The 26,824-nt window shown below is 47.2% G+C and overlaps 1 protein-coding gene and 1 long non-coding RNA gene across 8 annotated transcripts in view; one reads left to right on the top strand and one right to left on the bottom strand.

The window, feature by feature from the left end:
• ZNF333 (zinc finger protein 333) overlaps positions 1-21,360 on the bottom strand; it is a 30,645-nt gene extending 9,285 nt beyond the window's left edge. For 2 of the 7 annotated variants that reach the window (XM_032265920.1, XM_032265922.1), the window contains exons 1-6: positions 21,117-21,360; positions 16,625-16,668; positions 15,010-15,133; positions 11,129-11,211; positions 6,584-6,700; positions 4,969-5,056 (exon numbers count right to left, since the gene is read on the bottom strand). In XM_032265920.1, the coding sequence (XP_032121811.1) occupies positions 4,969-5,056; positions 6,584-6,700; positions 11,129-11,211; positions 15,010-15,133; positions 16,625-16,627 (415 nt within the window). In that variant the 5' untranslated portion in view covers positions 16,628-16,668; positions 21,117-21,360. Of the gene's footprint in view, positions 1-4,968; positions 5,057-6,583; positions 6,701-11,128; positions 11,212-15,009; positions 15,203-16,624; positions 16,669-18,184; positions 18,210-21,116 lie in introns of those variants that run through there. The other 5 variants (XM_032265923.1, XM_032265921.1, XM_032265925.1 and 2 more) reach the window with 5 other exon arrangements.
• LOC116541618 lies at positions 6,712-13,108 on the top strand. The gene is made up of 2 exons (XR_004264871.1): positions 6,712-6,865; positions 13,038-13,108. It is a non-coding gene; the product is annotated as an uncharacterized LOC116541618 (long non-coding RNA).
• Positions 21,361-26,824: the final 5,464 nt, after the last annotated feature.

Below are 26,824 nucleotides of genomic sequence, written 5' to 3'. Positions count from 1 at the left end.
CCATCCATCCCCGCTACAGCCAACACCTACATCGAGCCTTTTCTTTTTGGATCCACTGAAATGTTCCCCTCAGAGTGTCCCGTCCTGAGGTCTCCTCCCCGGTAGAAAGAGCCCCTTCTCTCCTTTTCTCTGATAGGACCCTTCCTCCCTCTTTGCAGCCCTTACTCATCTGTAACCAACTTTGTACTGCTGCCATGAGTGTTTATTTTCTGTCAGCCTCACTGGATTGGAAACTTTTTAAGAATAAGCCTGGGTGCTTTTACTGCCCTGTCCTTGATACCCTACTTGGCACAAAAACGCTCCATGTCATTGGTAAATGAATACATGAAACACCAAATTAACTCGACCTTCTCTAAATGTTTTATATGCATTACTACCATAATTTTTTTGAGACAGGGTCTTGCTCTCTCATCCAGGCTGGACTAGTTCACTGCAGCCTGGAATTCCTGGGCTCAAGTAGTTCTCCCTCCTCAGCCTCCTGAGTAGCAAGACCACAGGTGCACGCACACAACCATGCCTGGCTAATTTTCTTATTTTGTAGAGATGGGGTCTGCTATGTTGCCCAGGCTGGTCTTAAACTCCTGGCCTCAAGAAGTCCTCCCACCTCAGACTCCCAAAGTGCTGGGATTACAGGCATGAGCCACCACACCTGGCCTCTATGTGTTTTAAATCATTCCTCACTTCCCTACTGTGCAGAAAGGAGTTAAGACAGATGGCCCTGATGGTCTCCTTAGCAAGATGTGTTTGCACGGCTGGCCCTTGGGTGGAGTCTGAGAACCTGGATTTCAAGAAGGTTCCCACTGCCCTAACTGATAGAAGAAACTCTGTCGCCCAGGCTGGAGTGCAGCAGCACCATCTCGGCTCACTGCAACCTCTGCTTTCCAGGCTCAAGCGATTCTCCTGCCTCAGCCTCCTGAGTAGCTAGGATTACAGGTGCGCGCCACCATGCCCAGCTAATTTTTGTATTTTTAGTAAAGACGGAGTTTCGCCATGTTGCCCAGGCTGACCTTGAACTCCTGACCTCAGGTGATCCTCCCACCTCACGCCTGGGATTATAGGCGTGAGCCACTGCGTCCAGCACCCCTTTGCTGATTCTGCTTCATATTCACTTGTAGTAATAAATCACAGTCATGAGTACGACATATGCTGTGAGTCGTCCTAGTGGATCATCGACCCTGGGGTGGTCTTGGGGGAACCCAGCACACCTCCTCCACACTCACCCCCAGTCTAGACCAGCACCGTTCTACTCCTGATGGCCTCCCTCTACCACTGCTTTCCTCCCTGAGCCCACGCTCCTCCCTGGTGCTGGGGGTGGGATTCTGTTAAAATCACAAGTGCACTGCAGCACTCACCTAAACATGTCACTGGCTCTCGGTGGGCTTAGAACATAAGCCAGGGTTCTCTTCCTGCACACCAAGCCCTGAACTTGGGAGAAAGTCTTGACATGTGTGTGATGGAGTAGATGTTGTTTGCTGAAAGGTAATGGCAAGGAACACCGAGCCATCCCCAGGCAGAAAACTTCTAGAATAGTAAGCAGTATGTACCAGTTATGCACTAGTTAAACCAGCTCCCAAAACACAGGATATCTGACCTTGCCCCCATTGCTGACTCACAAAGAATGCTTTCTAGCTTATTTCTATTTTAGTAGTGAACAGGCACTAGCTGCCTGTTTAGTCTAGTCTGGTTTCTTCTTTATTCTATGAAGAAACACTGAGCACCTGCTTATTAAAAATAATCACTTATTCACAAAGAATAAATACATCAGTCAGAGTCTGCTCTGGGCTGTCAGCTGGGAAATGCTGTCAGCCCCCTGACGTCCCACTCTGCTCCTCACTTTAACACTCTATCTTTGTTTCTGTTCCTTCATTCCTTCAGCGCCACCTGGGTTGGGGTCTCTATGACCAAGCTGGTCACGGCACAAAACGATCTGGAACCTACTCCTTCTTCAATCAGCTCACATCACTCTCTCCCCACCTCTCCCTGCTCCCTTCACACCATCTTCCATGAGCCCTGGATGCAACAGGTTCTTGCTCCATGGGGAATGTTATCAATGTYGTTCCTGGGCCTGATATCCTCTCTCCAAACCACCCAACAGCTCAACACCTAACCAAGCTAAATGTGACAGTGCTTATCATGGTCTAGGTCAGGGCTTGTCCCCCAGGGGACGTTTAGCAATGTCTGGTGTTGAGCTGTCATTCCAAAATACCATGTCCTAGGTGACGTAACAGAAATTTGCTGCTAACAGTTCCGGATGCTGGAAGTTTGAGATCAGGATGCCAGCATGGTTGGTTCCTGGTAAGGGCTCTCTTCATGGCTTACAGATGGCTGCTTTCCGGCTGTGTCCTTACAGAGGAGAGAGAAAGCTCTGGTGTATCTTCCTCTTCTTGTAAGGGCATGAGTTCTGTTGGTTGAGGGCTTCACCCTTATGACCTAACTTAACCTTTATCACCTCCCTAGAGGCCCCATCTCCAATACAGGCACCTTTGGGGGAGACAATTGGGCTTCAACATGAACTCTGGGGAAAGGGAGGACAATTCAGTCTGTAGCATCTAGAGACATTTTAGCTTTTCAAGACTAGGGGATATGTGGCTGTTATAAGCTGAATTGTATTACCCCAAAAATTCAAATGTTGAAGTCTTAATCCCTGGTATCTTATCTCACCCCTGGTAACCGTATTTGAACATAGAGTCTTTAGAGGTAATTAAATTAAAACGATGTCAGTAGGGTGGGCCCTAGTCCAATATGATGGGTGTACTTAGAAGATGTATTAGAAGATGTGCTTAGAAGATGTCCATTCTCAAACGGCTATAAAGAACTACCTGAGAATGGGGACTGAATAAAGAAAAGAGGATTAATTGGCTAATGATTTCACAGGCTGTGCAGGAAGCATGGCTGGGGAGGCCTCAGGAAACTTACAATCATGGCAGAAGGCAAAGGGGACACAGACACGCACTATATGGCTGGAGAAGGAGCAAGAGAGTGAAGGGGGAGGTGCTACACACTTTCAAACAACCAGATCTCATGCGACCTCACTCACTTTTGAGGATTTTTCAAGGGAAAAATCCAACCCCACGATCCAGTCACCTCCCACCAGGCCCCTCCTCCGACACTGGAGATTACCATTTGACATGAGATTTAGGCGGGGACACAAATCCAAACCCTATCACAGGAAGAAGATATCTAGACACAGGCATGTACAGAGGGGAGATGCTGTGAAGATACAGAGAGAAGATGGCCATCCACACGCCAAGGAGAGGCATCAAAAGGAACCAACCGTTCCAACACCTTGATCTCGAGCTTCTGGCCTCCAGAACTGAGACAATACATTTCTGCTGTTTAATCCACCCGGCTGGTGGAACTTTGATACGGCAGCCCTAGCAAACGCATAGAGGAAAAGTGCTCCTAGCATCTAGTGAGTTGAGGCCAGGGATGCCACTCAACATCCCACAATGCATAGGACGGCCCCACAATTGACAGCAAACGGGCCCCAGTCTCAGCAGTTCTGTAGCTGAGAAACCCCGGCCTAAGCTTAAATATCCATCCTTTCCCAGAACTCTCCCCCATCCCCTGAGATGAAGTCCTTGTATAACACGCTTACATTGGACTCTGTTCTTCATTTCAAACCCTGACCCCCAAGCCAGACTGTGAGTCCCACAGAGGAAGGGTCAGGGTTTTCTTTGTGGCTGTTTCCTCATCCCCATCACACCACCGGCCAACAGTCACACCCGCTTCAAGAAGTAACAAAATAGGCCGGGCGCAGTGGCTCACGCCTGTTGTCCCAGCACTTTGGGAGGCCAAGGTGGGCAGATCACCTGAGGTCAAGAGTTCGAGACCAGCCTGGCCAACATGGTGAAACCCTGTCTCTACTAAAAATACAAAAATTAGCCAGGCGTGGTAATGCACACCTGTAATCCCAGCTACTTGGGAGGCTGAGGCAGGAGAATGGCTTGAACCCGAGAAACAGAGGTTGCAGTGAGCCAAGATCACACAACTGCACTCCAGTCCGGGCGACAGAGCAAGATGCCATCTCAAAAAAAAAGAAGTAACAAAATAAATCCCAGCCCAGAAGGCTTATCAAAAATATGCTGAAGAGCAACACATGACCTAGATCTAAGAACTGTTTCCTGTCAAGAAGATAACACAGATTCCAAACACAAGAGTGGATGGCATTTTTAAGAAACAAAGTTTATTATTCTTACTAGAAGGCAAACTGGAAAAAAAAATACTTTATCATTAAAGCTAAAATGTTATTTGTCTTCTAGAATTAATTTCTTCCCCACTTCTCAAGAGAAGTGGCTTTGAACCTCTTTTTTCTAGACAGGGACTCACTCTGTCACCCAGGCTGGAAAGTGCAGTAAACCAATTGTAGTTCACATCAGCCTCAACCTCCTGGACTCAAGCGATCCTCCTGCCTCAGCCGCTCAAGTAGCTGGGACTTGAGAGGTACTACCCATGGCTTGCTTATTTATTTATTTATTTATTTATTTATTTATTTTGTAGAACTAGGGATCTCAGTAAGTTACCCAGGCTGGTCTCGAACTCCAGGCCTCAAGCAATCCTCCTGCCTAGGCCTTGCAAAGCACTGGGATTAAAGGCATGAGCCACTGCAACCAGCCTGGACCTCATTTTTAAGAGCACAGTTAAAACACAGGCCATTTCTAGTAGATTCAATCATAATTTTCAAAATCGACATTATCATGTCAATAATTTCCTGTTGCCCAAAGAGAGATCTGGCCTTTGCTTCGGATGGGTAAGCCCTCTCTTTCTTAACAGAAAGATCTGTCACTGGAAGTGCCCTCCCCCTTAAACACACAAATAAGAAGAGAGGCTTTCTGTATCCTCTCCCTATGGTGCCACAGCAGTGCCTGCAGTCAGACGAAATGCAGGCAGGATGGGCTACAAGTTTCTGCACAGAACCCAAGGACAGCAATGCCCTCTGGCCATGTGTTCCACATGGCACTCACTCACCAGAATTCCCAGCCACCCACAGGTCAGGGTGGCCCAGTGTGGGCACTGGCATCACCATCCTTTGAATCTGCACAGCGGCCTTCGGTCCCTGGACAGAGTAACAGGGGTCACAGATTAGAGTCACGAAGCCGAGGAGGTCCACTCACACCTGCTCACCCCACATGAATCTGCACGATTGATCCTGCTTTGGGGAACATATTAATAAAAGAAGAGATAGGCCCATTCACTTTGCTGGGTTTTACCCAATCCTTAAGTACAAAGCTAACCACTGTGATCCAAAATGGCCTGGAGAGAGGCCAGGGGAGATGGCACACTCCAGGGAGCCTCCAGAAGTCAGGGAAAAGCTGGAAAAAACTGGGGAGTGCATGACCAGGAGGTTGAGGGATAAGAGGGGAAATGGAGCTTGGCAGTGGACCCGTGTGAATGAGGGGCAGGCAGTCAGTGAATTTCTCTGGGAGGAATATCAGTCCTTGGAGTAGGATTTGAACTCTTCTCTGCTGGCAGCTGCTCACTCAGGAAAGGCGACTGACCTGACCTGCAGTTCTAAGGGATCCCTCTGTCCTCTGTGTCCAGGGTGGGGCCCAGGTGACTGTCAGGAGCAGACCTGGAGTCTGGGAGAACTAACAGTGGCTCTGGGCAGGGTGGTAGCAGCGGGGACGGGAGGGGTAGCTGGAGGTGGGTTACATTTTGGAGATAATGCTAGCAGGACTTGGTGGCGGATGGGAGGTCGGGGGTACACACAGCAGGTCCCTCAGGTAAGGGAATAGGGCAGGGGCAAGTGGGAGGAGGCCTTTTCTCCTAGGGCAGAACTCAGGATGTGCCTCAGCAGCAGCCCCCAACATTTGTGGCACCAGGGACCAGTTTCATGGAAGACAATTTTTCCACAAACCAGGGTAGGGGTTTGGTTTTGGCATGAAACTGTTCCACCTCAGATCATCAGGCATTAGTCAGATTCTTACATGGAGCATGCAGCCTAATCCCTCGCATGCGCAATTCACAACAGGGTTCGGTGCTGCTGCTCATCTGACAGGCGGCGGAGCTCAGGCACAGATGCTCGCCCGCCACTCACCTACTGCACTGCGGCCTGGGTCCTAAAAGGCGAGGGGCTGGTACTGGTCCATGGCCTGGGGTTGGGGACCACTGCCTTACAGCATCCCTCTCCCATTCTCTCTCTGCCTTGGCGAGGACATACAGGGCCCTGAGCCAAGAGGTCCTCACTGCCCTGAGCCTGGACACTTCCTTGCCCAGCCCTCAGGTCATAGGACCTGCCAGTTCCTGTCAGTTTCAGGGTCACAGAAGCAGTGGGGCTGGGGTAGAAGAACAGAAAGGAAAAAGGCTGGACCAGGAAAGGCAGGGCTCACAGTCCAGCTGTCAGACCCTCCCCCAGGACCCACCCTGGAGCCCGCCATCTCCCTGGGGACAAGTACATTCAACACAGAAACAGACTCTAACACCCCAAGCCCACAGCCTGGGCCTCTTACAGATTCCCGACTCCTAAATGTAGGCCCAGACACCCACCTCCTCTCCCTCTCCTCCCCCAGCTTACAGACACCCCACACCCCAGGCTTTCCTGACTGCACACAGTGCCATCACAGTTGAACCCTCCTGGGCTTACCATGCATCCCGAAGACCAAGGTGGCTCCTGGAGAGTTGGCCAGTCCTCTTGAGTCAATGGTGTCTCCCTCTCTTCCATGGACGGCACCAGCTGCATCCTCAGGAACAGCCCTGGCCCCTGGGAAAAGACAGGAGGGTGCTGAGCAGGACAGAGGTGGTACCATAGCTGTTCTCGGCCTGAGAACAAACCTTTGGTTTGGGGCTTAGGGCTGCCAGAAGTCACGGCAAATGGGGCCAGGTGCAGTGGTTCATGCCTGTAATCCCAGCACTTTGGGAGGCTGAGGTGGGAGAAATGCTTGAGGCCAGGGGTTCCAAACCAGCCTGGCCAGCACGGCGAAACCCCATTGATGTGGTTTGGCTGTGTCCCCACCAAAATCTCATCTTGAATTCCCACATGTTGTGGGAGGGACCCAGTGGGAGGTAATTGAATCATGGGGGCAGGTCTTTCCCATGATTATTCTTGTGATAATGAATAAGTCTCAAGAGATCTGAAGGTTATTATAAGGGGGGAGTTTTCCTGAACTAGGTCTCTTTGCCTGTTACCATCCTTGTAAGACATGACTGACTCCTCCTTGCCTTCTGCCATGATTGTGAGGCTACCCTGGCCACGTGGAACTGTAAGTCCAATTAAACCTCTCTCTCTTTTGTAAATTGCCCAGTCTCAGGTATGTCCTTATCAGCAACATGAAATCAGACTAATACACCCATCTCTACTAAAATTACAAATGTTAGCCAAGTGTGATGGTGCATGCCTATAGTCCCAGTTGCTTGGGAGGCTGAAGCACAAGAATCACTTGAACCTGGGAGGCAGAAGTTGCAGTGAGCTAAAATCACACCACAGCACTCCAGCCCAGGCAACAGAGTGAGACTGTGTCTAAAAAAAAAAAACCAAGGTACACAGGTCTGGCATCTGGTGACCTCAGACCTAGTAACTATCCCAACCTACTGCAGGCACCAGCTGCCACCAAGGGTATGGAGGATTGAACACACTGCAGATACAGAGACAGAACTGAGGTTAGGACAGAGCCCCTGGAGACACTATGAGACATGAAGGTGTGGTACAGAGGGGTGGCCATGTGAAGCGGCAGCAGGAGGATGGCCACCTGCCAGCCAAAGAGAGAAACCTCAGGAGAACCCAACCCTGCCAACACCTTGATCCTGGGCTTCCAGCCTCCAGAAGGGTGAAAAAATAAATTTCTGCTGTTTAAGTCATCCAAAAAAACAAAAAAAGAAAGGTCGGGAGATCTTGGTCCTGAAGAGGAATGCTGTCCTTGTTCACAAGGCATCCATCAGTCACAGGGCCAAGCTGCCTACCAACTTTGTCTCTACCTCCCCTGGGACCCAGAGCCCACAGGCTGTACCAGCTCCTTACCTCACTCTCACCCAGCCAATATTTCCTCTGCCCTCAATCAGCCAGGGACAGCACCTATCCCCCAAGGTCCATTGGAATTATTCAAACTCACAGTTTACCCTGTCCAGCCTCACCTTTCCTGTGGAAACCCCAAGAAAGGCTCTGGCCTGGGCTATCCCCTTGCTCCTTTCTGCCTCCAGGCTGACCCTGTGCTTCCCTGTGTGGCCCTGTGTGGTGTGGTGTGCCCTGTCCTCCCAAGAAATATAAGTAATAAAAATTTTCCAATGACGTTGGCCTCTCTGTGTCATAAATCAAAATCCCACGGGTACGTTTTGAGACAAGTGTTGGCATCAGAATGATTTTGACACAGATCATTCTACTTAAGAAACTGTTATTAGGTGTTCCGCCTGTTTGTCCAACAAATACATACTGGGCTGATATGGTTTGGCTGTGTCCCCACCCAAATCTCATCTTGAATCGTAGTTCCCATAATCTCCACATGTCGTGGGAGGGACTGGTAGAAGATAACTGAATCATGGGGCAGTTTCTCTCAGGCTGCTGTTCTCATGATAGAGAGTGAGTTCTCACGAGATCTGATGATTTTATAAGGGGCTTTTCCCCCTTTTGTTTATACTTCTCCTTGCTGCCACCATGTGAAAGATGTGTTTGCATCCCCTGCCCCCATGTTGTAAGTTTCCTGAGGCCTCCCGAGTCATGCTGAACTGTGAGTTAATTAAAACCCCATCCTTTAGAGATGACCCAGTCTCGGCTATCTCTTTATTAGCAGGGTAAGAACAGACTAAGACATGGGCACTGCTAGTGCAGGCCCTGGGGACACAGCAGAGGATGAAAGCAGCAACACTGTAGCCTCATAGAGATGGGCATCTGCAGAAGAGGCAGCTGTGGGGTGGCCCTGGGACAGAAGGGTTGATCCTGGAGAGGCCTGTTCCTCAGCCTCCCTTGGGGTTTTTTCATTTATTTTTCTTTTTTTGAGCTAGAATCCCACTCCATCACCAAGGCAGTGGTATGAACACAAGGCTCACTGCAGCCTTGAATTCCTGTGCTCAAGGAATTTTCTCACCTCAGCCTCCCAAGTAGCTGGGACTACAGGTGCACACCACCACACCTGGCTATGGCTAATTTTTGTATGTTTTGCAGAGGTGGGTTCTTGCTAGGTCGCTGAAGCTGGTTTCAAACTCCTGGGCTCCCAAGGTCCTCCTGCCTTGGCCTCTTGAGTTGCTCGGATTCCAGGGGTGAGCCCCTGCGCCTGACTTCCTGGGGGCTCTTTTAAGAGCGGTTTCCTACTCTCTCTTCACTGGTCCCTCCACTGGACCAGCTGATCAAAGAGAGGGAGGCCATGAGGACTCAATCTGTCCCTGGCCATCAGCACTTTTCCCCATGTGACAGGGAGGCCTCGGAGCCACTGTATGGGGCCTCAATTATTGCAATAAGGCTCAGTGGTGCCTGGTATGGCCTGGAAGGACTACCTGAAGGGTCTGAAGGGTCAGCACCATCAACCCAGTGGCAGGTTGTATGATCATCAGGCAGTAGAACCTGGCAGCTGAGACTGTGGTCCCTGCGGTTAGTCTGAGTTCAACTCCTTGCTCCAAACCCACCTCTATTACTTAAGGGCTGGATGTCTTCAGGGTTGAACTTGCTGAGCTTCTCTACATGTGTCCACAGGTGGACCCCCTCTGCTCACTCAGAATAGTCTGTGACCACCTATTTCCTGAGGCTTTGATGTAACAAAAGCCCCATGCCTGCCACTCTCAGCACCCATTACAAGGGGCTTGCTGGGTTGGCTGTGGAGTTCTGTGGAAGGTGCTGGAGCACTGTGCTGAAAGGAGAGAGCTCACAGAAACGAAGAGGGCACCTGGCCCTCATAGCTTATTCTCCCCACCTCTCCAGCTCCTCCAGAAACTGTTCCTGCCTCCTTCCAACTCATCAGGTGCCTTTTCTCCAGGTGGAGCTTGCTCCTGACAAAAGGTGAGTGATGGCTGGGCCCACTGGCTCACACCTGTGGTCCCAGCTACTTGGGAGACTGAGGTGAGAGGATCACATGAGGCCAGAAGTTCAAGATCATCCTAAGCAACATAGCAAGACCCCAATGTCAGAAAGACAGAAAGAAAAGAAAGGGAGAAAGGAAAGAAAGGTAAGGGAGGTAAGGTATGGGAAGGGAAAGGGAAAGAGAGAGAGAGAAAGAAAGAGAGAGAGGAAGGAAGGGAGGGAGGGAGGGAGGGAGGGAGGAAGGAAGGAAGGAAGGAAGGAAGGAAGGAAGGAAGGAAGGAAGGAAGGAAGGAAGGGGAAAAAAGCATCTGAGCACGGTGACTCTGGTGGCTTAGGCCTGTGGTCCCAGTGGCTTGGGAGGCTGAAGAAGGAGGATCACTTGAGCCCAGGAGTTTGAGGCTGCAGTGAGCCACGAACATGCCACTGCACTCCAGCCTGTGTGGAAGACAGAGGCCCTGTCTTTTAAAAAACAAAAAAAGAGGTGAGTGATGGTGGAAAGCTCACCAGTATCTGTGCCAGTGCCCAGGGGTCCTCCCCACCAGGAGCACATTCTCAGCATTTTCAAGCCAGGCCTTGTTTAGGCCGCTGGAGTTCTTCCAGTTGAGTGTGTTGCCAGCTCTCCTACAGGACTCCCTCTTATTCAAAATGGGGCTTCTCTAACAGGAGATGATTTTCTGACCGTTGCTGAAGAGGAAGTCATATTTCACACACTCAATGTCTGACTCACATTTACTAAAATGTTTCCTTCAGGAAACCTAGGAAAAAAGGGTTCTAGAGGCAGGTAGATCACTTAAGGCCAGGAGTTTGAGACCAGCCTGGCCAACACAGTGAAACTCTTGTCTCTACCAAAAAATACAAAAATTATCCAGGCATGGTGGTGCACACCTGCGGTCCCAGGTACTCAGGGGGCTGAAGCAGGAGAATCACTTGAACCCAGGAGGCAGAAGCTGCAATAAGCCGAGATCGTGCCACTGCACTCCAGCCTGGGTGACAGAGCAAGACTCTGTCTCAAAAAAAAAAAAAGAAAAAGAAAATCTTGAAGTCACAGACACTCCCCTCAGATACTGTCTCCCTTCCAAAAGACACCCATGCTGCTAACATCTCCCTGGCACTGGTCCTATATTTCCACCTCACGTGTCCCGCAACTTGTCCTGTGCTGGGAGCCAGGGAAAACCCCGGACATCTTACCATTTGCACGTCCCTGGAGGATGCTTCTTCCAAAATATCCCGCATAGAAGGCAACTCTTTGGGTTTAAGTTGAGATTCCCAGGCTGAAATGAATAGAGGAAAAAATGAATTATCACAAAGAAATAGTGACATTAAATTGAAAATATACATTCACAAATGTGAATATGTATCCACACTCTACACACATAGGCTTTTTCTTTTAATATTGAATGTAAATATTCAAGTTTTAATACTGAATACATATATCTCCAAGTTCAGATTTCCAATCCGAAATGAATTGAGAAAAAAATGAATTCCTATCAAAAAGAAACGGTGGCATAAAATTGAAAATATATATTCATGTATGTGTGTACACACACAGACATTTTCTTTTCATTTTATTTTTGAGACAGGGTCTCACTCTGTCACCCATGCTGGAATGCAGTGGTGAGATCTTGGCTCACTGCAACCTCCACCTCCCAGGTTCAAGCAGCTGCGATTACAGGCATGCACCACCATGTCCAGCTAATTTTTTTTTTTTTTTTTTTGAGATGGAGTCTTGATCTGTCACCCAGGCTGGAATACAGTGGCGCAATCTCAGCTCACTGCAAACTCTACCTCCCAGGTTCAATTAATTCTTGTGCCTCAGCCTCCTGAGTAACTGGGATTGCAGGTGCACACCACCATGCCCAGCTAATTTTTGTATTTTTAATAGAAACAGGGTTTCACCATGTTGGCCAAGCTGGTCTCAAACTCATGACCCGAGGTGATCCACCCCCCGTGCCTCCCAAAGTGGTGAGACTACAGGCATGAGCCACCGCTCCCAGTCCGGCTTTTTCTTTTAATATTGACCCTAGGAAGATCCTGAAAGGAAAGACAGCATCTGCGTAGGGAGCTATGTGTAGACTGAGGGGGGAATGAGAGGTAATTTCCTAGCTAAGAATTCTATGAGGACTGATACTACTTTCAGAAAACAGATGTTATTAGAAAAAAAGAGCAAGAAAGAACTACACCAAGAACATACAAAGAAAGGTTACATTTAAAGAAGAGCTTACAGTTAAAGAAAGGTTACATTTTTAAAGGGTTACACTTAAAGGTTACATTTAAAGAAAGGTTATATTTAAAGAAGTGGATGACAGTATGGGTGAGAATGTAGAGAATCCCAACCCTCATTGCCACCAGTGGGAACATAAAATGGTGCACCTGTTTTGGAAAGTGGTATAATTCCTCAAGAAGTTAAGCATAGCGTTACCATGTGACTCAGCAATTCCACTCCTCAGTGTATAACTAAAAGAATTAAAAACATGTCTACATCAATCTTGTACACAAGGCCAGGCACAGTGGCGCATGCCTGTAATCCCACCACTCTGGGAGGCCAAGGTAGGAGGATCACCTGAGACCAGGAGTTCAAGACCAGCCTGGGCAACACAGGAAGAACAGTCTCTACAAAAATAATTAAAAATGAGCCAGACATGATGGCATGTACCTGTGGTCCCAGCTACTCAAGAGGCTGAGGTGAGAGGATCACTTTAGCCCAAGAGGCTGAGGCTGCAGTGAGCTGTGATCCCACCACTGCACTCCAGCCTGGGCAACAGGACAAGACCCTATCTCCAAAAAACAAAAACAAATATTGTGCACAAATGTTCCCAGCAACATTATTCATAATAGGTAAAAAGTAGAAACAATCTAACTGTCTATCAACTGAATGAATAATCAAAATGTAGCTTATCCGTCCAATATATATTATTCAGCCTTAAGAAGGAATGAAGTTCTGATTCATGCTACAACGTGGATGGATCTGGAAAACATGATGCTAAGTGAAAGAAGACAGATAGTTTAAGTGCATCCTCCAGCGTTCATGGATTGGAAGCAATTCCCTATACAACAGTATTGAGAGCTGGGACCTTTAAAAGGTGATGAGGTCGCGGAGGCGGGCGGATTAAAAGGCCAGGAGATGGAGACCATCTTGGCCAACATGGTGAAACCCCGTCTCTACTAAAATACAAAAAAATTAACTGGGCGTGGTGATGTGCACCTGTAGTCCCAGCTACTCAGGAGGCTGAGGCTGGAGAATCACTTGAATATGGGAGGCAGAGACTGCACTGAGTTTAGATCACACCATTGTACTCCAGCCTAGCGGCAATGTGAGACTCCGTCTCAAAAAAAAAAGAAGTGATGAGGTCATGAGGGATCCGCCCTCATGGATGGATTCATGTGGTTTATTTCAGAAGGGAGTGAGTTATCTCAAGAGTGGCCTTGCTGTAAAAACAAGTCTGGCCCTCTCTTGTTCCCTTGCAAAGTGATGTCTTCCACCATGTTACGACGTGGCAAGAAGACCCTAACCAGATGCAGCCCCTCAACCTTAGACTTTCCAGCCCCCAGAACCAGGAGTCAAATAAACTTCCATTGTTTATAAATTACCCGGTCTGTAACTTATTTGCAACACAAAATTATTATGCCAAAGGCTACTTATGATACAATTTCCACTACACAAATATCTACATAGGACAAACCATAAAGACAGAAAGCAGATGAGAGGCTGCCAGGGGCTGAGGGAGGGGGGAATGGGAGTAGCTGCTCATGGCGACAGGGTTTCTATTTGAGGTGATTAAAATGTTCTGGAATTAGGTAGTGGTGATGGTTACACAAGGCTGTGAACCACTGAACTGCACATTTTAAAGGGGTGAATTTCATGGTGTGTGACTTATAGCTCTAATTTTTTGGTTGTTGTTTTGTTTTATTTTTTTCTGGAGGCAGATTCTCACTGTGTCCCTAGGCTGGACTGCAATGGTGTGATCTCGGCTCACTGCAACCTCCACTTCCCAGGTTCAAGCAATTCTCATGCCTCAGCCCCCCAAGTAGCTGGGATTACAGGTACACCCTACCATGCCTGGATAACTTTTGTATTTTTAGTAGAGACAGGATTTTGCCATGTTGACCAGGCTGGTCTCAAACTCCTGACAGGTGATCTGCCAGCCTCGGCCTCCCAAAGTGCTGGGATTACATGCATGAGCCACCAGGCCTGGCCCTCTAATCTTTTTTTTTTTTTTAAGAGGAACTAGAACAAATCTTTTTCTGAGACCAAAGGAAAGTAGGAGAGGAGGGCTAGAAAGCGAAAACAAAAGAGAAGCTAAAGGAACTTGAGAAACCTCACTCCAAGGCTGGGTGCAGTGGCCCACACCTGTCATCCCAGCACTTTGAGAGGCCAAGGCAGATGGATCACCTGAGGTCAGGAGTTTGAGACCAGCCTGACCAACATAGAGAAACCCCATCTCTACTAAAAATACAAAATTAGCCGGGTGTGCTGGCACATGCCTATAATCCCAGCTACTTGGGAGGCTGAGGCAGGAGAACAGAATCACTTAAACCCAGGAGCCAGAGGTTGCAATGAGCCGAGATCGCACCATTGCACTCAAGCCTAGGTGACAAGAGTGGAGATTCTGCACGTGAAGAAAGACACAGGTGCTGAGGGAGGGAGAACTTACAGGGGAAAACAAACTCTTGTTGTTCAACTCCAACTCTCCTTCAGCTTCAACGTGGGCTTTAGATTCCCTGGGCTGAGCAAGTGTGATGGGGAGCAGAGGTCTCTTGCCCATCTTAGCTCAGGCAGAGGGATCTTGCCTGAGCTAACGAACTCAGGACCCAACCCACAAACACCCTCCCCTCTGCTCCAAGGGGCTGAGAAAGGCCCTGTTTGGGTTTCCTTGAACTTGGCCCCAGACTTCCAAGGTGAGAGAGCCTCAGCCCCTTGGAGCAGAGGGAGAAAAAGAAGTGAGTGCAATGGATGAAGCTTTCTCATCCTGTGACAAAGCCTAAGCCACATTCGTCTTGTTCACATGGCAGGCAATAAAGAAGCACTTAGTGCCTGCGTACGGGAAGGAGCCATGTGACGCCAGCCTTACCCCTGGAGGCCAGGCTCCTGCACTTGTCCAGCATCCCGTATCTGCACAGGTTCCTCCGCGCACTGTCCAGCAACGCCCACTCCTGGATGAACTCCACGGCCACATCCTCAAAGGTGACTGATTCCTAAAACAGCACACACGTTCCGGCTCGGCAAAGACTACCCCCACCACTGAGCAGAACGACTGGTTATCACTGGGGAAGAGAGGTTGTTCAGAAATGGCAGGCACGGAAAATCCAGCCCACTACCTCTTTTTGTAAATAATGTTTTCTTGGTGACAGCCGCGTCCATTTATTGACAATGCACCTATGGCTGTGGCTGTTTTTAGGCCACAATGGACCACAATGGCAGAACTGAGTAGTTGTAACACAGATCACATGGGCCACCAAGCTGAAATGTTTACGTTCTTTTAACACTTGGACAAATCCTAAAGTGTACGTTTGGCTTTCTTTGTAACTCCACTGACCTATGATGGCAGGGCCTGTCCTTCCCGGCTTAGAGAGTTTTTCTTAAACTCCTCATTGTGATATCACAAATTTGGGCTTGACCGCTTAATTTCTATGAAGTCCCTGGATCCCCCAAGACTTACGTCCTTAATAATCTTTTATAACTGTGAAAGTAGGACTTCCATTGCATTACTGCATCTGATAACTTTTTTTTAAGATGGAGTCTTGCTCTGTCACCCAGGCTGGAGTGCAGTGGTGTGATCTCGGCTCACTGCAACTTTCACTTCCTGGGTTCAAGCAATTCTCCTGCCTCAGCCTCCCTGATAGCTGGGATTACAGGCGCCCGCCACCACACCCAGCTAATTTTTTTGTATTTTTAGTAGGGACAGGGTTTCACCATGTTGGCCAGGCTGGTCTTGAACTCCTGGCCTCAAGTGATCTACCCTCCTTGGCTTCCCAAAGTGCTGGGATTACAGGCATGAGCCACCACAATCTTTATGGCCTTTTAATTACAGAATTCCTTAGAGCAGCACTGCCCAACAGACAGCACTCTGTGATGATGGAAATGTTCCATGCCTGCACTTTCCAGAAAGGGGTTACCAGCACACGTGGCTGTTGAACAATGTGGCTGGGAGACTGAGAAACTGAGCACTTTAATTTTTCAATTTTTTTTTTTTTTTGAAACAGGGATTTACTCTGCAGCCCAGGCTGCAGTACAAGGTCACTGTCCTAGCTCCATGCAGCCTCAATCTCCTGGGCTCAAGCTATCATCCCACCTCAGCCTCCCAAGTAGCTGCGATTCCAGGTGCACACAACCATGCCTGGCTAAACGTTTTGAATATTAATTAATTCAAGGTTAATTTATATTTACATGGCCACGTGTGTTTTCAACAGGTCTCACCAGGGATGGCAAGGCTGGCTCTGGAGAGCTCTGCTCAGAGCCCCGGGGTCTGTTGTGGGACTCTTCCTTCATGCTGGTTTCCCTCTAGAGGTCAGGTACAGAAGGACATCCCTAGGTCCCCCAGGGCAGGGATGAGGATACGCCTCACTCCACCCCCACTTTCTTTCTCAGTTGGCAAGGGAAGTGGGAAGAGAGGAGACAGAGCCCAGAGGACACAGTTATCCTACTTATCCACCCCTTCAGCCATCAGAGTCCCCCAGCTTCCTCACCATGACACTGGAGCCAGGGTTTGAGGTCTCAGTGGGTGTCCTCCCTGCAACAGAAGAGATACTGAGGTCAAGAAGGCATAAGGACAGAAGCAGAGCATTTTGGGGGGTCTCCAGCAGAGTGGCCACACCAAAAACCCTTATAGGACATGTATCTCCATAAGCAACATGTTGGGCCCTGAGCCATCTTTGAAACAACAGCCCCTGGTGACTTCTACCAGCATTTCCTATGTCATCAAAGGATCGTTTTTCCTCCTAGCTCCCCTCAAAATACCTCTAAGATCCTCTACCTTTCCTCTACTGCCCGTATGAAGATGTCGTTTGATATTTCTTTCTTTCTTTTTTTTCTTGAGACAGAGTTCTGCTCTTGTTGCCCAGGCTGAAGTGCAATGGAACGATCTCAACTCGCTGCAACCTCTGCTTCCCCAGTTCAAGCGATTCTCCTGCCTCAGCCTCCCGAGTATCTTGGATTACAGGCACGTGCCACCACGCCCAGCTAAAATTTGTATTTTTAGTAGAGATGGGGTTTCGCCATGTTGGCCAGGCTGGTCTCAAACTCCCAATCTCAGGTGATCGCCTGCCTTGGCCTCCCAAAGTGCTGGGATTACAGGCCTGAGCCACCGTGTCTGGCCTGATATTTATTTCTTAAATGATTTTTGTCTCTCTGTCTTCACCAGCTATGATAAAACTTGTTTTTTTTTTTTTTTTTTTTTTTGAGTCCCACTCTGTTGCTAAGGCTGGAGTGCACCGCGCAGCCTCTGCCTCCCGGGTCCAGGTGATTCTCCTGCCTCAGCCTTCCGAGTAACTGGGATTACAGGCATGCATCACCACGCCCAGCTAATGTTTGTATTTTTAGTAGAGATGGGGTTTCACCATTTTGGCCAGGTTGGTCTTGAACTCCTGACTTCAGGTGATCCACCTGCCTAGGCCTCCCAAAGTGCTGGGGTTACACTCCTGAGCCACCGCACCCGGCCTGATAGAGACTTTTTAAGTATAGACCTATAACCACTTTTTTCAGAACTCCACATCCAGTCACTAGCACAGTGCATAATGAATACTAAGTACTTTACATATCAGGGGTTGGTAAACTTTTTCTGCAAAGGACTAAGTAATAAATGTCTTAGGATTTGTGGGCCATATGGTCATAGGGCAAAAATAGCCACATGAACAAATGTGTTCCAATAAAACTTTATTGATATAAGCCAGCATCAGACTAGATTTAGCCCACTGGTCACAGTTTGCAGACCTTGCTTATGTGGTAAAGAGAATGCATCAATCACTGAATTCCCTCAATTCTACCTTCTACAGGCATCTCAAACATTCCAACTTTTCCAGTTCCACAATCATCAAGCCCCAGCTACCATCATCCAAGTCCTGAACTTCTCCAACCTCCCATATTGACTCTGCATTTATCCTTGTCCATCCTAAACTCCATGCTCAATCCAGGAATTGGTGTTTTGTTTACATCACAAATATAATCATGTCACTCCCCTACTTAAAACTTCAGTGGCTTCCCCATGGACTTAGAATCAGGCCCAGGTGGCCAGGAGTGGTGGCTCACACCTGTAATCCCAGCACTGTGGAAGGCCGAGGCAGGTGGATCACTTGAGGTCAGGAGTTCAAGACCAGCCTGGCCAATATGGTGAAACTGGGCGTGGTGGCAGGCGTCTGTAATCCCAGTTACTCGGGAGGCTGAGGCAGGAGAATCGCTTGAAACTGGAAAGTGGAGGTTGCAATGACCCTAAATCCCACCACTGCACTCCAGCCTGGGCAACAAAAGCAACTCTCTGTCTCAAAAAAAAAAAAGAATATGACACCACAAAAATCAAATAAAAGAATAACTTAAAGCCTGTCTTTCACAAGCCATAATCACAAGTTTCAGGTATCTTTAAGGAACAATATTAATTATTTCTGAAAAGACAAGGCAAGGGTATATATTCTTTTTGGAAACAAACACCTCACTCATAAAACTGAAATCTGATGCATAATTTTCCTCTGGAGTTAATTTTTTCCTCATTTCTCACTAGACATGAGCTTTTATACCATTATTTAAAAAGACATCCCACTTATGTCTAACTCAATTTGAATTTCCAGTACTAACAAAGTTTCTACCATCTTTTCCCTGAAGTCCCATACATTTTGAAGCTCTGTGATTCACATGCTTGGGGGAAGGCCTGGAGCCAACTTGAAAAGATCTGAATAATAGCCTTACTTTTCCTTGATAATAATATTTGTGAAATAACTGAGAAATGGCTTTTCTTAAGATACCCTCACCTCATCAAGTTTTTCACCAGTGAAAAACTTGATCCCCACAGCAGAAGTAAAAGTCAAAAATTAAAAGGTCTCAAACATAAAAAATAAAGAAAAAACAAAAAAAAAATTTAAACTCTCTTTTTTGTTTTGTTGCTGTTGTTGTTGTTTTCTTTTGAGACGGAATCTTGTTCTGTCACCCAAGCTGGAGTGCAGTGGCGCAATCTTGGCTCACTGCAACCTCTGCCTCCAGGGTTCAAGCGATTCTCCTGCCTCAGCTTCTCAAGTAGCTGGGATTACAGGCGCCTGCCTCTATGCCTCGCTAATTCTTGTATTTTTAGTAGAGACAGGGTTTCACCATGTTGGCCAGGAGGGTCTTGAGCTCCTGACCTCAAATGATCCTCCCAGCTCGGCCTCCCAAAGGGCTGAGATTACAGGTGTGAGCCACCACGCCTGGCCAAAAGCTCTCTTATGAGAAAGAAAAGAAGAAAGAAAAAGTTAAGGAAAAGGAAGAGATGCAAAGCCAAGCTAACATATTAAGCTAAAAGACTTCAAATAGTCTCAAAAAAAAAAAAAAAAAAAAAAAGGAAAACCTCTCTTCATCTAATTGATTCCTTAATGGAGGATGCATTCCATTTTTTAAGTAAATTTGGCCAGTCAATTAAACCAATTTGTGTGGGTAACGCCCCATATAGGCACCGAGGAATGAGAGCTAAGCAGAACCCTGGCACAGTTAGGTCTTGAGGAAAATCTCACTTTATAGTGTTACTACTCAGCTATTTCCTTTTATAATCATATATTAGTTTATAGAAATAGGGCTCCCTTTATATAATTCTCTATATATAATCATATAATAGTTGATAGTATGAGTGCCTAAAGAATATTTCCCTACATATATACCTATATCTTAGTTCATAATCAGAGGAATGCCTAGAGCGGACACAGTACAGACCATGAATTAAGGAGTAAGCACCTTATAATCGGAGGAATGCCTAGAGCAAACACAGTGCAGAGCATGATTTAAGGGACAAACAGTTATACCAGGACAGGAATCCACGGCCCAGGCAGCAGCATTCAGTGTCGTAAAGATACCAGCTGTACCACAGGCTTGAGGCAAGAGCCACTCCTCCTGATAAAGGAGTTGTAGGACCTTGCTCCAGTTCTTGTGGAAGGCTGCCCTCAGAACGGCAATCCACCTTGGTGACTGTGAACTTTAACAGCTCTTGCTACTGTGCTGCTTGAAAAGCATCTTCCCATAGAAGCCATTGAAAGCTGCCAGAAGGTGGCGGTAACCTTGACAGCTCTGTCACTGCTATGTGACTTAAAGCATTCTCCTATAACTCTTCTTAGAAGCAGTTTGCCCATAAATAGAAGTATTGCACACTGCACCCTCTTCACTGCACACGGCCCACCTTCAAGCCTCGGTGACCTAATGGGAGTGGACCCCTTACTGCACATGGACCTTGCCTTCATGGGAACAGGACCCTTGCTGCGCACTGTCCACCTCCTGGCCTAGGTGACCTAATGGGGTGGACCCCATGTTTTATTGCTCACAATCCTATCATTATCCTTGAAGACGATTTCACTCGCTGCCCTGCACCCTAACCTAAACACAATAAATACTCACGCTTCTGGACATTCAGGGCCTCACCTGACTCCGCTTATAGGTGGCGGGGCCCCCTGAGCCCAGCTGCGTTTTTCTTGTACTTCTGTGTCCTCTCTTTATTTCTCGGATCCTGCGCCTCAGCACAACATAAGGCTCACCCCACGACCCTGTGGGGCCCTCAGCCCTACAATTCGCAAATGTGAACCCAGACGTCACTTTCCCGTTGCAAAGCTATATAATATTAAGTATCATATCATATAAAACGTGAATTACTAACTCACAGTTATCTTGCATACTATAGATAAGGCAGGGCCCTCTTCATGCACTTTCCCTAAAAATTGAGAAGGACAGGTGACGGCTGGCGCCAGTACTACCACATTCCTGAACTGTGGGATCAGAATTGTTTGAGATTTCCCTTTTAACAGGACAACAACCCTGGCCGCCCGGACGGGGAATAGCTGACAACAAGAGACCGGAGAGTGGGCGCCTAGATGTGAGGCTCTGGCAGTGTGGGCCTCACACCGCCCCCGGGTGACTGCAAGGAGGAAGCACCTCAGACCCCCAGAGCTGTTCTAGGCCCTCCAGCCCCTCCCGGCGCCGGCAGAGCCCTCCCCGCCCTCCCTAGGGGCCGGGCCACACCTGCAGACCAGCCGGAGACACTCCCACCTCGCCGCGCAGCACAGCTCAGCCGCAGACGGTCACCGCCGCGCACACTTCCGCTTCCGGTCTCAGGGCCGCTGGGAGCGGAAGTAGCTATGACTCCGGCAGTTGTGGCCAGAGGAGCCTTAGGCGGCGGCAGAAGAACTAACCTCTTCTTTATTTAGCCTCCAAGAAGAAATTCTAGTATTCTTATCCGGGGATGAAGTTAGGCTCTGGAGTGGGGGTCCCACCGGGCAGGGAGGGTGGTGCTGGGGGCGGAGCCTATGTCCGAGGGACGGGGATAGGGGTGGGGCTTGGTCCCAGGGGCAGAAGTGGTGCGGGGCCCGTGCTGGGGTGGGGTGGGGGTGTGGCTTGCTTTTAATAATAGTATTATTTTCCTTGATAATAATATTTGTGAAATAACTGAGAAATAGCTTTCTTTAAGATACCCTCACCTCACAGTAAAAAACTTAATGCCCACAGAAGAAGTAAAACTTTGAAACATAAAAAAAAAAAAATTTTTTTAACTCTCCTGTTTGTTTTTTTTTTTTTTTTTTTTTTGAGACGGTGCCATTCAGAGGGCAGATGGGAGGGGCTTGCACCCCAATGGTGGAGTGGGCGGGGCTTTGGTTTGGAGGGTGGTGGCGGTGGTAGGGGCAGGGTGTGCGCCCTAGGTGCAGAGATGGAACGGGGCCTGTGCTTGGGGTGGAAATGGGGGCAGAGCTTGCACTCGGAGGGCGGGATGACGGGACTTGGGTTTGGAGGGTGAAGAGGGGACATCCCACCTCCCCCAGGGCTCTTTAGGGATACTCAATATTTAACTCATCCTTTCTCCTTCCTTTCTCTCCAACCCCTTCCACCTTTATCCAAGGGCTTAATCCAATCCCCTACAAAAATATACCCATATTAAGAATGTTTTTGTATTTTTATATATGGCTGACCCTTAGGCAACAGAGGTTGGGGTGCCACCCTGTGCAGTGGAAAATTCACTTCTAACTTTTGACTCCCCAAAAACTTACCTACTCATAGACTACTTTTAACCAGAAGCCTTACCAATAACATAAAGTTGGTTAACACATCCTTTGCATATATATGTATTATATGCCATATTTTTACAATAAACTAACCTCAGAGAAAAGACAGTGTTATTAAGAAAATCATGAAGAAGAGAAAATGTATTTACTCTTCTTTATGTGGAAGTGATCATAAAGATCATAAATAAATGTCTTCATCGTCAGCTTCACCCTGAGTAGGCTGAGGAAGGGGAGGGGTTGGTCTTGCTGTCCCAGGGAGGACAGAGGTAGAAAGAAATTTGCCTGTAAGGGGATAGCCACAATTCAAACCTTTGTTGTTCAAGGGTCAACTTTATTTAGTCTAAAAATAAGATAATGTATTTTTGTTTCTTCTACAGCCTGCCTTTCTCACTAAACATAAGATGTATGAATCTGTTTAAGACATAGATCTGACTTTTTAAAATTATGTATTATGTGGTACACATAATACCTATAGGAGAAGTTCAAATGGGAGGCTCACTCTAAACTCTATTCCTAAATTTTCCTTCCCTGAAACAACAACTGTCACTAGTTCTCCAGTATTCTTTTTTTTTTTTTTTTTTTTTTTTGAGACAGGGTCTTGCTCTGTCTCCAGGCTAGAGTGCAGTGACACCATCTCGGCTCACTGCAACCTCCGACTCCCTGGTTCAAGCGATTCTCCTGCCTCAGCCACACGAGTAGCTGGGATTATAGGCACATGCCACCATTCCCCGCTAATTTTTGTATTTTTAGTAAAGACAAGGTTTCACCATGTTGACCAGGATGTTCTTGATCTCCTGACCTTGTGATCCACCTGCCTCGGCCTCCCAAAGTGCTGGGATTACAGGCCTGAGCCACCGTGCCCAGCTGGTATTCTTTATATATCAGGCACGTGTGCAGTCATGTACCACATAACAACGTTTTGGTCAACCACAGACCACATACACAGTTGTGATCTGTAAGGTTATAATGGAGCTGAAAATTCCCCACCACCTAGTGATGTGGCAGCTGTCACAATGTTGCAATGCAACAAATTACTCACATGTTTATGGTAATGCTGGTGTAAACAAATTTCTGCCAGTCATTTAAAAGGGTTTTAAATATATGAAAAGGCTGGGTGAGGTGGCTTTCACCTGTAATCCCAGGATTTTAGGAGGCCAAGGTGGGCGGATCACCTGAGGTCAGGAATTCAAGGCCAGTTTTGCCAACATGGTGAAACCCGGTCTCTACCAATAATACAGAAATTGGCTGGGCGTGGCACGCACCTGTAATCCCAGCTACTCCGGAGGCTGTGGCAGGAGAATCACTTGAACCTAGGAGGCAGAGGTTGCAGCCTGTGCGACAAGATGAAGCTCAGTCTCAAAAAAAAGACAAAAAGGTTAAAAAAAACAAAGGAAAGAAAGAAGACAGCTTGTGGAACAAGGATGTAAAGAAAGAAAATATCTTTATGCTGTATAATGTATCTGTTTTAAGCTAAATGCTCACACCTGTAATCCCAGCACTTTGGGAGGTCAAGGCAGAGGATCGCTTGAGTCCAGGAGTTCCAGACCAGCCTGGTCAACATGGTGAAACCCCATCTCTACCAAAAATACAAAAATTAGCCAGGCATGGTGGCGGGCGCCCGTGGTCCCAGCCACTGGGGAGGCTGAGGCAAGAGAATCCCTTGAACCTGGGAGGTGGAGGTTGCAGTGAGCCGAGATCACGCCATTGCATTCTAGCCTGGGCAACAGACGAGACTCTGTCTCAAAAGAAAAGAAAAAGAAAGGAGTCCATGTATTTACAAGATTAACCCCGTTTTATTTCTTTTTTAACTTGCATTTTAAGTTCAGGAGTACAAGTACAGGTTTGTTATATATGGTTAACAAAGGATTTATAGGTTTTTTACCTATTTATAACAAACCTGCATGTGTACCTCTGAACTTAAAATACCCCCCTTGTTGTACAGAGCATTTCATCACCCAGATATTAAGCCTAATGCCCATTAGTTATCCTTCCTGATCCTCTCCCTCCTCCCACCTTTCACCCTCAGGTGAAGCCCAGCATTTGAAGCTACTTTGGATTTCTTGTTCTTTTTTTTTTTTTTTTTTTAATTTATTTTACTTTTGGTGCATACTATATCTGGCATTTCTCCCCATGTTATCCCTCCCTCCCCTCCCCACCCTCCCCACCCCCATTGTCTCTCCCCTATCCCCCCAACTGTTCCCTGTATGTGATGCTCCTCTCCCTGAGTCCACGGATTTCTTGTTCTTTAATCTTACAAGGTGAGCTCACGCGCCTAGCTCAGAGGGTTTAATCCTTATCTTATGGTGCCATCTTTATTTTAAAGGAACTTTATTTTATAGTGAGTGCTATCTTGTGGTAATCCCAGTACTTTGGGAGGTGAAGGAGGATCACTTTGTCTTCCTATACACAAGCAAGAACTTAGCTTTTAACTTCAGAGCATTGACTCCGTTTCTCTAGAGTTTGTGCATCCCAGAATGGCTATTCCTGACTTTTCTCTTGAATGAGCTCTTTAAAACTGCAATCTGATGCTTTTGATTATTTCAGGTTGACATATCAGACAGTTGTGAGTGATAGCAACTAATTCACAACAGCTGGGGGATGAGTCCCAACAGAACAATGGGCAAAGAAATACATTCTTGGCATTAATAAAATTTGATTTTATTTCTCATGGAAATAGTTCCAGGGAATAAACCAGGAAATGGGACCTGGATGAGCCATCAACAGCATCCTCTCTATAGGGATCTACATCAACACTTAAATAAATTCAACCTGACTACCAAGCTGACTTCCATGATAATCTTTGAGGCTGTCAAGAATTAAGCATTACAGCTAGGCGAGGTGGCTCACACCTGTAATCCCAGCGCCTTGGGAGGCCGAGGTGGGCAAATCACTTGAGGTCAGGAGTTCAAGACCAGCCTGGCCAACTTGGTGAAACCCCCTTCTCTACTAAAAATACAAAAATTAGCCAAGTGTGGTGGCATGTACCTGTAATCCTAGCTACTCAGGAGGCCGAGGCAGGAGAGCCGCTTGAACCTGCGAGGCAGAGGACGCAGTGAGTTGAGACCACGCCACTGCACTCCAACCTGGGTGACAGAGTGAGACTCTGTCTCAAGAAATAATAATTAAGCATTACATGCACCAAAGAATATAAAGTTCCAGTTAAATAGGAGAGATGAGTTTTCAAGATCTGTTGCCCAGCAAGGTGCCAATACTTAAAAATTTGAAAATTATTTTAAAAAATAGATTTTGTCCAGGCGCAGTGGCTCACACCTGCAATCCCACCACTTTGGGAGACTAGGATGGGAGGAGGGCTTGTGCTCTGGAGTTAGCAACATGGCAAGACCCCATGTCTACAAAACATTTACATATATGTATAAATGAGCCCAGCATCATGGCATGCCCCTGTGGTCCCAGCTATTCAGGAGGCTGGAGCCAGAGGACCGTTTGATCCCAGGAGTTCAAGGCTGTAGTGAGCTATGAGCTATGATCATGTCACTGCACTCCAGCCTGGGCATCTATATACATATGTGTATATATATGTGTGTATATATATATACATATGTGTATATATATATGTGTGTATATATATATGTGTATATATATGTGTATATATATGTGTGTATATATATATATATATATATATAGTATGTGAAGCATGTGAAGTAATGAACATGTTAATTCACTTGGTACAATCATTACACATGTATACATATACCAACACATTAACATAGTACTCCATCAATATATAAAATTCTTATTTTTCAATTAAAAATAACAACAGAAATTGAAAAAAAAATCGTGTGGAAGCTGCTCGCCCCCACATTTATCTTGTGATGATGCAACATGGCTTATGAGAACTGTTATTTTGAACACTTTAAAATGAAAAGGAAGTGATGTTCATGCTCTGTGTAGCAACATTTGAGGCAGCGGGTGAGCATGACCCAGAGAAATGTTTGAGCAATGCAGCTAGTGCTCCTGGTGCTCCACCCAGATGCCCTTCATGGTTGCATTCATTCATTTACCTGTAAGGTTTGGCTTGCACCCACCCCGGGGGCAGCCACAGCCAATGATTGATTGACACAGGGACCCTGCATAAGGGCCCTGCCTCAAGGTGGATCAACTCCAGGGTGCATAGTCCAGAGCTCCCCGTAGGATTAGCCTGAGGCTGGACTCTTGCTGAAACCACCTTTTTGTTTAGCTCCTTCCTCCGTCCTATCAGTACTCGTCTTCTAGAAGTACCCCCTCTGTAAGAAATCACATGCATTACAACCCCTACCCCCAAAGTTATAGGCATCACAACCTCTATGCCTCAAAGATCATGTGCATCCCACTCCCTGCACCAAAAAGAAAAAAATCCTATGCATTTTAATCCTTATCCCTCCAACAAATCAAGTGCATTCTAAACTCTGCCCCCCAGCAAAATCATGTGCACTGTAAACCCCACCCCAAAATCATGTGTGTGATGAACCCTGCACTCCCCTCAAAATTCGGTGCATTCTAATCCTCATCCCCCCAACATAAAGTGCATCCCAACTCTTACTGCCAACAAATCATGTGCATTACAAACCCTACCCCCAAAAAATCATGTGCATCCCAATCTCCATCCCCCCTAAAAATCATGTGCATCACAGGCTCTATCCCCCTAAAAATCATGTGCATCCCAACCTCTATCCT

This window comes from Sapajus apella, unplaced genomic scaffold (assembly GCF_009761245.1).
Source record: "Sapajus apella isolate SASKATOON/1434 unplaced genomic scaffold, GSC_monkey_1.0 scaffold152, whole genome shotgun sequence".
NCBI classification, from domain to species: Eukaryota; Metazoa; Chordata; class Mammalia; order Primates; family Cebidae; genus Sapajus; species Sapajus apella.
The sequence above is the reverse complement of the archived record's forward strand: the minus strand, read 5'-3'. Positions and strand labels throughout refer to the sequence as shown.